Raw genomic sequence first — 14,567 nt, forward strand, 5'->3', positions numbered from 1 at the left:
TTCTTCTCTCAGTCCTTTGCCATTATTTCCAGTTGGTACCCTAAAAGGTGCTGTGGGAATTAGTGAGAAGATAGCATTCTTCCTCACCGTCCCAGTCTTCAGCATGCACTACAAAAACATCAAAGGTGTAGCTTGCCTAATGGTGGAACTGAGCATCCGCCTTGGAACTGATACTGAATATATGAAATAGAAAAAGATCAGTCAAGGAAATTCTAAATAGCTCCCAGATGCTCTCTGTCTCTAGCAAAAGAACAGTTAATTTTTCTTGTCCGTTTGAATAGAGCATTAAGATTCACATTTTTAAAATTTTTTTTTTTTTACAAGCAAAAAAACAACCACCCCTTTATACTTTTGGAACAAGTTGCCAAAAGTCTAAGAAGAATCTTGTAGTTAGGGCAGCAAGGGTTTGCTGAGTTTATGTTGGCAATTAAACAATACAGGAAGCATTTTTGTCTCTTCTTCAGCAGTGTTTTGATTATAAGTTAATCTGGGATATTATGGCTGCTTTAAATGGTTAATGGGTACCTTAACACGTGTCCAAAGGCCAATCAGTCCCTGATCATATAAAACTTGTGCACAGAGAAGGAGAAATAGTCCAACCAGGGCAGGTCGTGACTAAGAGCAAAGATGCCAAAGAACTTCTTCTCGTTTGTCCGCTTGTTTGTGCTGTTGCTCGGCTTTGTAACTATTTGCTTAGGAGCCTTTTGCATCTCTTCAAGTGTCTCTGCGTGCAAATGCAAGACTTTGCCGGTTGCGTACTTTCTCTTACCATTGGGATTCTTTCTTCTCATTGCCGGGATCTTCTGGAGCACTTATCATGAAGCCAGCAAGCACAAGAGCCTGTTCCACAGCATTATACATGGGAGTCCGAGACTTCAAGAAAGTCACATCAGTACCATAGATAGGTATGTGTTGACTATTTCAGGCCATCAGCTGGCCCTAATGTTGTCCTCTCCTTTTCCATCTCAGTTGTCTACTCTGAATTTGCCTCATGTAAGTTCTTGCTTTTCTTCCTGGCAATTACTCTCTAATTATATATGCTATAAACACCACTTTCTTAAATGGTACCCCATCAGGTTAATTGTCTCATGTTATATGTTGCCCCAGTTCTGGCTGCTGTTTGATCATATCTAATATTTGTTCATTATTTTTCTCCAGACAATTGTAAAGAGAATTGAACATCACATTTTAATTGCCCCCTGTTTTCATTCATTCATTTTTTATTTATTTCCCAAATTTTATAACCATGTTGAGGGACAGTTTGGTATAGTGTTAAGGCACCAGGCTAAAAATGAGGAGACTGGGAGTCTAGTCCTGCCTTAGACACCAAGCCAGCTGGGTGACCTTGGGCCAGTCACTTTCTCTCAGCCCTAGGAAGAAGGCAATGGCAAACCACTTCTGAAAATCTTGCCAAGAAAACTGTAGTTGAAGTTGCCGGGAGTCAACACTTGCTTAGTTTACTTCCTACTGAGAAGTGGCACACACATATATTTTACCGGTTGTTTTCCTACCTAACATTTAAGGTTTGCACCTTGTTCTCCTAAGTGCTGGGGGCCACAGCAGTCTGGAAATACTACCTCCCACCCACTTCCTCTAAGGGGAAACTCAGATTAAATTAGTTTTAATCTGATTTAATTTTTGTTTAAGTCCTATTGAAATAAAATAAGCCATGATTATATAAATCCCATTGATTTAGTGGGAACTAAGGGTAGGTAACTTAGTCTGAATCTAACTGAATATGTTCCCCAACTTTTCTCCTGTCTGTCGTTAGCATTCTCATTCTTTCTTTCCTTTCTCATTATCTCTTCCTTTTTCTCTACCATAATTCATATTTTATTTTAAAGGAAATTTCTACTCTTTCCCCTATGGATAATTAGATGGTACTACAGATATCAGACTCAGCTTCTCACATACTTAGGTTCTCCAGATTTGTCAAATTACAATTTCCATGATCCAACCCATCTAGAGAGAACTAGATTAAGAATAGATGGTTTATTTTTTCCATATCTTTCATAAAACTAATCTGATCCTTACTTGTTTACTGGATTTTATTGACCATTCTAGATCACAGGCAGTGCCCTAGCATGCAAGAATCCAGTTTAGTGCTATATGTGGACACAGCAAAACTAAATTCACTTTCCTGCTTAGCCACTTTGGTTGAATCATCTGCTCTCAGTGTAGACCAGTGTTTCTCAGTCTTTCTGACTTTAAGATGTGTGGACTTCAACTCCCAGAATTCCCCAGCCAGCCATGGGGCTTGGGGGATTCTGGGAGTTGAAGTCCACACATCTTAAAGTTGCCAAGGTTGAGAAACACTGACATAGACTCTCCCTTCCAGTGGTTTTGAACATGTTCAGTTACACATTCTTTTAAAGAAGAGCAGCATGACAATACTGAGCTTCATACCTTCTAGAGCAGATAAAGTGTATCTTTAAGTCCAAATTTCTGTGGGGTTGCTTGAACTCATATAACATGCACCCTCATGAATTGATCACTACCCTGAGGACTCATAACAGGTCCTGGATATTATATATTCTGAATTCAAATCTGAGTCTTTAAGAATACAGGGGATGACTCAGAGCCATAGGGATTTATGGCTCTACAATATTTTTCCAAAAAGATAAGAATACATTCTTTTTTAAAACCAGCTGATAGTTTCAGCCATATTCAGCACAGGCTAAAGTGATATGCAGTTGCCTGCTTATTTTACATTTAAAATCTCCAGTCATATTCTGTGCCATTCTCCAATAGAAGACCTTTACACTCACGATGTGTTTCTCCTAAAATCAAGCTGGCCTTTAGCCTGGCAAGCTTTGTTAATCGGCTACAGATGCAAACGTCACTTCCTATTCTGTTATGGTAACAGTACCATAAACACTTACAATCGACAAAGCAACAGCTCTATAAATATGACAGAGCACAAACCTTGCTTAGATAACCAGAAAGATGTCACACTTTGGAAGATACCATAGCCTCATTAGGAAATAAATTTAGGAACACATGGAACACATTTCGACAGAATACATCTATGCAGTTCTTGTTCAAATACCAGGGGAATTAGTGGCACACAAGTATTCAGCATTAATCAAGTTCACTCTTCCTTGGCTGAGCCTTATCCTGTTGCCATCAGAGGATACACCAGCATCCCAAAAGGAAAAATGTTATAGGAAGGTCAGTGATGCCTGTAAGGCCGTAAGGCAAAATAGCCACCCAAACACCTGTTCTCCAAATTTTCTCATACCTTCACTTAACTGAAAGCATTTTTGCTCTTGAGGTAATGAAATGATTGAGAGGGTCAATTTTTTCCTGAAGTTTGAAGAGAAGGGTCAATGTGAAGAGTAAATAGGAAAGCCCAGGGTTGTGTAGTTTATCAACTAATATGGGATCATTCTAATGCCAAACTCTTAAATAATGTGTGTTTCATGTCTTGGCTGTCTTTTGCAGGCCTGACTTTTATCCCCCATCTTACGAAGACAGCACTGATCTGGGAAAGCAGACTTTCTCACTGCCAGTCTGCCCACCGGAGCCAGAGAGGAATGCTTATAACATACCTCCACCTTTGTACACAGAAAGCAGGTTTGAATTCATTGAGGAAACTGGTGTTCAGGAAGAGCGCCCACCTTCCTATGAAGTATCTGTGTGGCAACAAACCACAGGGGATGACTCAACACTTGGAGAGGCTTCTCATGCACCTCTGTCACAGACCAACTGCTAAGAAGATGGGCTGTCAAAGGACTGGAGAAGATAAGCCATATCTGCCTTTCTAGGACATAGACAATGTTTAGTCACCGTGTGCAAAGCATTGGTGATGAAGTGAAGAAAGGACAGTGCAGTTCCATCACTGTGCACTGGATACAAATGAGGGAGCATTCAGTCGCTGGCAATATGGCATTCAGAAAGGCTGTATCAGAAATAATGTGGTCTTTTCAACCAGGAATAAACTTTAGTGTTGCTGGTATTTGGAATGATGAGTTCAGCCCAGCATTGCTGGCTGATGGATGGAAACAACGGGATCTGCTTGAAGGTCTTATGATGGTTCTATTCTGCCTCTGTTAAGCAATGCCTGCAGCAACCAGCACTATCTTCTAAAGAAGAATAGCAGCATGCAAGGCCAGAGGCAAAGAGTAAATGAAGAAATTTAAAGCAAGCGCTTCATCTTAGTGATGAACATGGGAAATATAGACACAACAAAGCAAGATCAGTTATATTAGCTTTCATCAACTCAGTGTGATTCACATGTGTTTGACTTCAACTTCCATAATCTATCGAACATGCCCAGCCTTTTGGGAACTGAAGTTCAACACATCAGAAGAGCACCAGACTGGAAAAGGTTAAGTTACGTTATTGCAAATATTATACTCTTGGCATCCATAAGGAAGATGAAAGGCACTTTCCAAAGTTAAACCCTTAAGCTTATTTAGTGTTCTGCAAGCTTTCCTCCGTACCAAGAGATGAACTGGGGTCTAGCTGAGATGACCAAAGACTAAGACTTGGTTTACCAGAGTCCTATTCTACAGCTTGAGTAAACAAAAACTTTGATTTAAACCCTTACTATTTCACTGAAATTGCATTCAGAATTGAACTTGAATTTAAACTGCTTATCTGAGTTGTAGTTTGGGCTTGCTTTGTTTTTTCCATATTTAAATTATTGTGGTACTATTGTGCAGTATCTGGGATACAGGAAACAAAGTTACAATGGCATCCCCAGTCACACAAAAATATGAAGTCAAAGCATTCTCTGGATAAAATATACTGATTAACTTGTTCTTAATTCAGTATTTATTCTTTTAAAAAAGAGTAATTATATCAATATTGCAATTAACTATATTTCATTATGTACCCCTATTTAATCAACTTCACTGCCTCTCATATCTTTTGGAGGGGAGAGATTCTCTTAGTACAATACAGATAACTAACTAAAGAAATAGCCAACTAAATTACGGAGGTTTAGACAGTTGCACTGTAAGATAATTAGCATTGGGATGTCTTCTATACATTGTAATTTTAAAAATACTTTTTGTGAAATTTTAGGATCAGCTTTTTTTGTTATCTATTAGCGTTACAGACTGAAATCTAATAAATTACCTAATAGTTGACATTTGTTGGTTAGAATAATGTTTTTTTATTGTGTCTGGGGATAACCGGTTTACATTAATTGTATAATATTGTATTGCACTTTTTCTTGTAATAAAGTTTTGTAATGAAATACATTTTCAGAGACAACTAGCATTTGCTGGGCAGGGGGCGGGGGGATAAATGTGTATTCGTTTCCATTATAGAAAACAAGAAGGAAGAAGGAAGGAAAAGTGTCTTGGTAACTTTTTCTTCTGCTATCCCCTCCACTGTTCCTTTATACAGCAATCAGGTCTTGAGTTTGTTTTTAGCTAGGTTAGCCCACTCTTCTATGCATATCTACTACTGGATTCAACTGGATTTACCTCAAGAATTTAAAGACTCCCCCTCCCCCCATTTCTGTAAGTCAGAAAAGGAAATCCCAATTCCCATTTCCTGGTAAATAAAAGTACCTGCCTATTCAAAATGTAAAGGAAAGCCTTAATACTCTAGGATGCTGTCTTACATTTAGGGTAATCCGCACGAGCAAGACACTTTTGTCAATCTGTATTCCGTATTAATTTAGCTACTACTTTTGTAACAGGTTTAAGATGTTACAGTATTTTTTAATGAAATGGTTTGTTGCATGTGAAGGATAGGGATTCTCTTCTTTTTGCACTTCAATAGTGAAAAGAGCTCATTCCCAAGTGCAATGTTGTTCTGTGATTTAAACTATCAATTTGGAACTAGTTCAGAGGACAAGAAATCCAGTCAGGGAGCTGGAAACTAGTCTTAGGGAGAGAAACTAAGGAAACCAGGTATGTTTAGCTTTAGAAAAGAAAAACTGTATCGAGCTCGACTCTTAGTGCCTTCATGGACAAGTCAGCGTAGTTTTCTTGGCAGCAAATTAGAAGTGGTTTGCTTCTGTCTTCTTCTGGATGCTTTTGCAATTTCACAATCTAGTCTACAGCCCTGGGATTTCCTTGAACCTAGTAAGATGCTGCCATCTGCTGAGATGGAAGCAATGTGCTTGTAACAAAACAAAAATGGAAGTGAACACATCTTCAATCCTTCTCCATGGATTGGCTCTAATATGTATCAGTGACTTCAAAACCCATGACAATGTGTGTGAATTTTAATTCAAAACAGTTATGTTCCATTTATAAAGATCTCTAAAATTTTTCTCAGCATTTAGCTTGCTCCATGTAAATCCAATAGCAAAGCTTTACATCTCTTATGAAAGATCAGTGGGAAATAACACCAAATTAGCTGCTTGTTGCTGTATGCAGCCAAAGGACTATAGATATACTATACTATGTTATATAAGAAGGAACCAAAAACATTTGACTTACAAAAAATCTGTTTAATAATACTGCAATTGAACACTGTGCAGAAATAATCAGTGCCTCATTTACCTAGACACAGCTTAAAAAAGACCTGTTGTATTAGAGCAAGCTGTGTTCCATCAGCAATTTCATGCAAGGCAGAGATAGGACACTGCAGTTTATTAAATGTCATAATAAGTTTTGACAAATATCAAAAGAACCCAAGTCAATTACCTAAAGCACAGCAGCATTCAAGATTGCACTAGAAAGGAACGTTTGGCCATTGCAATGTTACTCGGCTATAAAAGTTTCAGATTGCACAAAAGCCGCTGTAACAACTGGCAGTCACAACTCTGCTTCCCAAGAAGAAAAATATTCAAATTAGTTACACATAGAAGTCTTTATGTCAATGTCTTGTGCTATGGATGGAGCTGTGTTCTTATTTTACAAGCTCAAGAACCATTTTCCATATCCAAGCATTCACTGAGCAAGCCTCTTTCCTCTTCCATATTGTTCCCTGATGACTTATCCTATGACTTTCTAGTAAAACACTGGGTGAGCTTTTAGAGTTAAGTGAACTAGACAAGTACTTCTAAAACTATTATAGTTCCACTAGCAACCTAGACAGTGTTTTAGTTGGGAAAATCTCCCTCTTCAGCTCCACTCCATTGAAAAAACTCACTCATACCCCAAAAAGTCCTGTCTGTTGCAGGATACACAGCATTTGATTAGAAGAAATTACCTGGAAAACAGAATTGTAATTCTTTTGTCCAGAGTTAAGTAAAATTGCCAAGGACAATACATTTTAACTCCAATGCCAGCTGTTTCCAGAGTCTTCCTGCTTTCCTTTTTTAGCCATCCTCTACCATTTTAGACAAAAAACAAGTTTTCTGCTGCTTTATGAATATACTGGAAAAAGGCTCAGGAGCTTATATGGCTGCTGTATAGTTCTTGAAGAACCATTCACTTGAGAAGACCAAAATTCCATTTGTCAAGATGAGGAAATAATCTGTTGTAAAGGAGTTATGGTTCTTTAAAAATTGCTTCTGATATGTTTCAGAGGTGGTGATAAGGAGCATATAGAAGCAGGGATCTTACACTTTCAACATACCATAAAAACTAAATATGATGTTGATGCTATGTGGGGATAGATTCAGTAGCAGAATCCTAGTTTGTTGAGTCATATTCTCATCTGAAAGCATTAAGCTCCATTGTGTATTTCCGATTATATAAGGGCATACAATCCTTAAAAAGCCAGATTATGCCAGATATGTCACTAAATGCAATATTCAGTTATCACACACTTGTATTAACCAAACACTTCCAATCTAGTTTCTGAATGATGGTTATAAATCAGTGCATGATAACGGAACATGCTACACAGAGCCATTTCCACCACATTATCTAAATGCATACATTTGTGGAGTCCTTGGTGCTCTCTGAGCTTGGTTGTTTGCTTGCAGATGTTTCATTACCTAAGGAACATCATCAGTGCAAGTGAGTGTGGGGTTTGCTCCCTGTTTATATACTGCAGCTTGCCCTGCCAGTGTTGGTGGTGGTGTGGTTTTCTCCTTGGTACTTCCTTGATTAGGGTATTGTTTTCTGCTTGATTGTTTTCCTGGTGTTAATCCGTGCTTATCTGGGTATAGGCTGCTGGAGGGGATGTGTTCTGGTCTTTTCGTTTCCTTCTTAGCTTTTTTATTGTCTCTTTTGAATGGTGTTCATACGTTTGATTTTTTAAAAGAATCAGGTGATCCTTCCCATATAAAAGTTGGAACTCTGCCGTGATAATTAGCCCTTTTAAAAAGCAGAACATAAATATATCTTGAAAGCTAATCTTGAAAGATTTTGAAATAATATTAATTTTAAAAAACTGTATGTGTGAGAGAGAAAGCAAGCATGCATGAGAGAGCGTGAGGAAAACAAGCCTAAAGATATCCTTCTAAAAACAGAAATTGATAACAAAAGGGCAGGGATTGTTGTCAAGATAGCTATAGTAGGTAAATCTGAAGTGGAAATCTTCATCAATTGCTTACTAATAGTAAAAGGTATTTTCCTTACACTAAAGCTGCATAGAGCCAAATCTGAATAGAAAATGGCTTAGGAAATAGTTGGGAAAAAGCAGTCATATTTTTAAATTACAAGCAGAGAGACCTCATGTGTAAACCATTTATGCTGGTGATGGTATTTATGAATAACAGCAGACATGAACAAAACATGAACATTCTTTGCCAAACAGATTGCTGCAAGGTAATTTCCCCTTTTCCCTTTTAAATTCGTAAGATTTAGTTACATGAAGTGTGTATAAATGTAGTAGTTGGTGCATAAAACAGTACTCATTATTCTTAAAACTTGAGCTGAGAAATTAGGAGTGGCAGTTGCCAGTATGCTTTGGAAAAGATAATAAGCTAACTAAAATCTCAGGATAAAGCTGCAGAATTATGCATATTTATGGGGGATTACATTCTATGGCACTCAGTGGGACTTATTTCCAAACAGACCTGCAGAATATCAGGCTAGGCTATATATTTGTAACTAGTAGGTGAGAATAGCTCCACTTGCAGATTCTGCTCATGAGCTGTACCTCTTGGACTCAATGGCTATGTTCACACACATGCTTATTCATGATTAACTCAAACATAGTTTATTTAATTATCCAAATTTTCCAAATTTGCACAAATCACTGAACCATAAGTTAACCACACAAACCAGGGTCAGAAACCCACTAGGCTAAAATGTGGTTGGCTAGTTTGTGGTTCACTGTATCATGCAAATACTTTAGTGTGCCAAAGAAAGGAAAAAGTTGCTGACGTTCTAGGACGTTCTGCCCCTCTGGGACTTCAACCATCTAAAGTAAGAGCCCTATTATATTTTAATTCAAAATCATTCCATCATAGCCCCCAAATGGGTTTAGAAAACAAGGTGACCCAAGAATAATCTTTTGCTTTTGAGCTTTTAAAATTTTTCTTGACTACCATAAGAGTGCTTTCTTTTTAAATTATGATGGGACACTCTTAAAATTTTATTACCAAAAATCTATGCTTTACAGCCAGCTCTAGCCAAGGAAACATGTAGCCTATTTTTGCCTTGCAAATGCAAAATACAGGAATCTTTTCTATCATCTCTTATAAACAAATCTTGTTATTTAGATAGCCCTATTTTTTATTATTTGCATCACAAGAAGACGCTAAAGCTATAATAGACAAGCGCACATTTTTCTTAATAATGAAATGAATTTTGTTCACCCACCTCCCTACAACTGCCCTCAAGCCCTTAGACTCATATAAGGCACAAAGAACTGGTGTGTTTGAGCAGTGTCTTCATTCTTCCTTGCTCTCCCAAGTTTGGCTGAGTCAGCAATTCTTCTCACTCAGGTGATGACAGTAGGACCCTTACGACCTGTCCTCTCATGAATCTGAGATATTTTCAGTGCAATTGCAATGAGTGGACTCAGTACTGCCTAGAGAAGAGAGAAAGAAAGGATGTTTTGAAGAAAACGAATTTAAATGTAAAGCTTCTAACTTTAAATCAGTGGTGGTTTATATACCAAAAAGTAGGAAGTTACTTAATGCACATCAATACATACATATGTAAAGTTGCTGTACAGTCCACCTACTCCATCCAATTTGCTTCTATAAACTACCATGTCTTTCAAAATTCATGTTTAAGGTAGAAAAGGGATTGGATATTAAAAGTACAAAGAACAGTATGTGATTAAAACACGAATGATGTTAACCGGAAAGAAGACTGCTGAACTATCTGTTCAGGTTATGTTGGTAACTCAAAATGCTTTGAATAGTTTGTCTACCAGAATCACAGGCTTCGCATAGAAGATAACACAAAGCCTTGGATAACATTCAAAATGCCAGCTCGACGACAAAGGAGCGGGGAGTGTTTGATACTAAAAATGTGATGTTAAGCTAGCAGGCTGGTGGCCCAGATGTGTGACAGAGCCTGTCTCTGGGCTTTGAGGATGGTTATTTTATGATGCTTGGCTGCCATGTTTTTTTTTTTTAATATTATGTATTTTATTTGTTTTAAGCTGCCCAAAGTCATGTATGTCAGATGGGTGGCCCTATAAGTTGAATAAATAATAATAATGATAATAATAATTTGCATTTACTTGGGATCTCATGCCAACAGTAAGTCGTTCATTTGTGTAGAGACAGGATACTTTATTTTTTCAGTGGGGAAAAATGGGTATTTTCAGGAATAAAGTAGAAATTTTGAAATGATTTAAACATTTAATGTCATTTACAGATTGAAAGTCATTACATTACATTAGGAACGCAACATATATCATGAATAACCCCATACAATTAGCATCTAAAGAGAGTTCTCCTCATCAAAGCTCCTACAAAAAGGCAACTATTTTCCTGAATGCCATCAGAATGGGGGCCATATTAACCCCCAGGAAAAGTTATTCCACAGTAAGGGAGTTGCAACCAAGGCGGCCATCTTCAGGCTTGAGAGGAGGGGGAATCCCAGAACATTCCTCCCCTTGTTTAACAAGTACTGGATAAGTAGATTCCCAGTAGAATAAACAGTCTCAATGGTAACAAGGATCAAGCTATAAAGGCCTATAACCAGCACCTTGAATTGAGGTAGGAAGCCTACTAGCCACCAGTGCAGCCCTTGAAACATGGGTGTTATTGTACTAAACTGTTTACCACTAGACAGCCATATTTTGCCCTAGTTGTATTTTCTGGTCATCTTCAAGGGCAGTCCCATTTAAAATAAGTTGCAATAGTCTAACTGGGAGATGACAAGGGCATGAGTCACTGTGTTCAGCACCTCCTGGTCCAGAAAAGATTGAAACTGTTGGACCAGATGAAGCTGCTCAAAGGCTTGCTTGCTTTTTCTCTTTCTTTCTTTTTCTCTTTCTTTCTTTTTCTCTCTTTCTTTCTTTCTTTCTTTCTTTCTTTCTTTCTTTCTCTCTCTCTCTCTCTCTCTCTCTCTCTCTCTCTCTCTTTCTTTCTTTTTCTTTCATTTCTCTCCCACCCATCTCCCCCCAATGGGGGACTCTGGGCGGTTCACACAAAACATTAAAACCATAAATATATAAATACATAAAACATAAAAATTTAAAAAACATTACTAAAAAAGAGGAAGAGAGTCCAAGAAGATGAAGGATCTGGGGCTGAAGTCAGCAGGCCTCTATGGGGCTAGCCATTCCCACGCTTGAAGTATTCCCTCCCCACCCCAGGCTAAGTGGCAGAACCAGGTCTTCAAAGCCCTCTGGAAGGCCAGAAGCGAAGGGGCCAATACCTCCAGGGGCAGAATATTCCAAAGAGTGGGGGCTACCGCAGAGAAGGCCCGCCTTCTGGACCCCGCTAATCGAAGTTCTTTTACTGCAGGGATCTGAAGCATGCCATCTCTGTGTGATCGGGTGGAATGGGTTGAAGTCATGGGGAAGAGGCAGTCCATTAGGTAACCTGGTCCCATGCCATGTAGGGTTTTAAAGGTGATAACCAACAACTTGAATTGGACCCGGAAGCAGACTGGTACCCAATGCAGCTCGCGGAGAACAGCGTTACATGGGCCCTTCTTGGGGCTCCAAAAATAGCCCGCATGGCTGCATTCTAGAGCAGCTGTAGCTTCCGGATACTCTTCAAGGGTAGCCCCATGTAGAGCGCATTGCAGTAGTCTATCTGGGAGATATCAAGGGCATGAGTGACTGTTCGAAGGGCATCCCAATCCAGGAAAGGGTATAACTAATGCACAACCTGAAGTTGTGCAAAGGCCCTCCTTGCCATGGCTGCCACCTGCTCTTCAAGCAGGAGCTGTGAGTCTAGGACCACCCTCAGATTATGCACTGGGTCTGTCTGGGGTGTGCTACCCCATCCAGCACCAAAGATAACAAACTCCCGGATACAGAGGAGCCATTAACCCACAGCCACTCCATCTTACCAGGGTTCAGCTGAAGCCTGTTGTTCCCCATCCAGACCCTTACAGCCTCCAGGCACCACGAAAGCATCACTTACCTTACCTGGGATGGAGATGTATAATTGCATATCATCAGCATACTGATGATACCTCATCCCATGATGGCGGATGATCTCACCTAGCGGTTTCATGTAGGTGTTGAAAAGGAGCGGAGAGAGAACCGAACCCTGCAGTACCCCACAGAGGAGGGGCCAAGGATGGGACCTCTCGCTCCCTATCACCACCGATTGGGATCGGCCCTGAAGAAAGGAGGTGAACCAGCACAAGATTGTGCTGCCCACACCCAATTCCCTGAGTTGTCCCAATAGGATACCATGGTCGACGATATCGAAAACCGCTGAGATATAAAGGAGAGTAAGGATGGCCGCACTTACACCATCCCGCTCCCACCAGAAATCATCCATAAGTGTGACCAATGCCGTTTCCGTTCCATAACTGGGCCTGAAACCTGACTGGAAGGGGTCCAGATAATCCGTTTCTTCCAGAACCCTTTGGAGCTGTGATGCCACCACTTTCTCAACCATCTTCCCCAAAAAGGGGAGGTGGGAGACTGGACGGAAATTGTCCAGTACAGTAGGATCCAGGGAGGGTTTCTTGAGGAGGGGGTGCACCAATGCCTCCTTAAAGGCAGCTGGAAACACTCCCTCCTGCAAGGATGTAGTAACCATCGCCTGGATCCAACCACGTCACCTCCTGAGCTGCTTTCACCAGCCAGGAGGGGCATGGGTCAAGATGGCAAGTGGTGGCCTTCACAGTCCCCAGGATCCTGTCCACTTCCTCAGGATCAACAGGATCAAACTGTTCCCAGATAACTGGGTAAGAACAGTCCCCCAGTATCTCCCCAGATCCTGCCCCACACTCGGAATCTAACTTGTAATGAATCCAAGACACTTTGTCCTGCAGATACTCTGAAAATTCCTCCGCACAACCCTGCAAATGAACCCCCGCATTCCCCTTACCAAGGAGGGACCTAGTGATCCTGAACAGGGCCGCTGGGCGGCATTCTGTGGACGTGATAAGAGTGGAGAAGTATTGGCGCTTCACCACTCTTATCGCCACAATGTAGGCCTTGATAGCAGCTCTAACCTGCGTTCGGTTGGATTCGGTCTTTGTCTTCCTCCAGCAGCGCTCTAGACATCTCTTGACCCTCTTCAGCACCCTCAACTCCTCCGTAAACCATGGGGAGTGTCGGGGCCGATGTGGCAAGAGAGGTCACATAGGCACGATCCTGTCCAAGGCCCCAGCCACCTCCCTATTCCAGGCAACAGCCAAGGCCTCCGCTGGACCATGCAGAAGATCACGGGAATACCCCCCAGCTCCCTCTGAAACCCTTACAGGTCCATCAGGCACCAGGGGTGGACCAATCGCATGGGTCTTGCCTCCCTGTGGAGGGGGGTGGCATAGGAGAAACTCAAGGTCACCAGGACGTGATCTGACCATGGGGAAAGCTGTAAATCTCCCCTCAGATCCCTTTGCCATTCCTCCGACAAGAAAACCAAATCTGGCATGTGACCACTGTCTCGGGTTGGGTCCCACACAATTTGAGACAGGACCATGGCTGCCATGGTAGCCATGAACTCCCAAGCCACCTCCGAGGACCGTCCCAGGGATAGCAGGTTGAAGTCCCCCAGAACTGTAAGCCTGGGGAACTCCACCACCAGCCCCGAGGTGGCCTCCAGCAGCTCAGGCAGGGACGCTGCCACACAGCAGGGAGGCTGGTACAGTAGCAGAATTCCCAACTGTTCACGGGAACCCAACCTAAAGCACAGTGTCTCACAGCCAGAAACTTGGGAAGCAATGCCCCTGAAGGCCACCAGAGTGTCCCGGATGACAACAGCCACCCCTCCTCCCCTGCCCTGGCATCTCGGCTGGTGCCACACAGTGAACCCAACTGGGCACATTTCTGAGAGGGGGACCCCCCCCCTCAGGCCCCAGCCAGGTCTTGGTAATGCATGCAGGGGGAGTCTGCCCCTTCCTTGGTGATCAAGTCACATATGAGGGGGGGGCCTTGTTTTTAACCGACCCAGCATTAAGCAGCAGCAGCAGCCGAACACCAGGGCCCCTACGAACCTGCTGACCAGGGCCTGGGAATAAGCCAGGAGGGCTGGTACATACCACCAGTAACACACACCAGGGGCACCTTCCCCGAAGATGGCCCGCCCTCCAGCTCCCGCCATATCGTCCCCTACCCATCACCACCTTAATAGCGTAGTCCACCGCATAGTCCCCAGGGGTTCCAGGCCC

General features: G+C 41.5%; 2 protein-coding genes across 2 annotated transcripts in view; one reads left to right on the top strand and one right to left on the bottom strand.

Moving 5' to 3' along the window:
• The first annotated feature begins 263 nt into the window (after positions 1-263).
• Positions 264-6,588, top strand: TMEM252 (transmembrane protein 252). Its single transcript, XM_007438347.4, has 2 exons — positions 264-905; positions 3,445-6,588. Exons 1-2 carry the CDS (start codon positions 628-630, stop codon positions 3,713-3,715), a joined length of 549 nt encoding a protein of 182 aa, XP_007438409.1. The 5' UTR covers positions 264-627; the 3' UTR covers positions 3,716-6,588.
• Positions 6,395-14,567, bottom strand: part of PGM5 (phosphoglucomutase 5) — a 68,437-nt gene continuing 60,264 nt past the window's right edge. The window contains exon 11 of the mRNA XM_088130222.1: positions 6,395-9,837. Coding sequence (XP_087986348.1) covers positions 9,748-9,837 — 90 coding nt within the window. The 3' untranslated portion in view covers positions 6,395-9,747. The remainder of the gene's footprint in view (positions 9,838-14,567) is intronic.

Source organism: Python bivittatus, unplaced genomic scaffold (genome assembly GCF_059951505.1).
Source record: "Python bivittatus isolate LINGU-HERP-01145 unplaced genomic scaffold, Pbiv_v1 ctg000850_np1212, whole genome shotgun sequence".
Classification (NCBI taxonomy): domain Eukaryota; kingdom Metazoa; phylum Chordata; class Lepidosauria; order Squamata; family Pythonidae; genus Python; species Python bivittatus.

What these genes read in the sequence shown, in the direction of transcription:
- TMEM252 (XM_007438347.4), top strand. Translation starts at nt 628, where the DNA reads ATGCCAAAGAACTTCTTCTCGTTTGTCCGCTTGTTTGTGCTGTTGCTC. An exon ending in CACATCAGTACCATAGATAG is followed by an intron (nt 906 to 3,444) that starts GTATGTGTTGAC and finishes TGTCTTTTGCAG; the next exon opens with GCCTGACTTTTATCCCCCAT.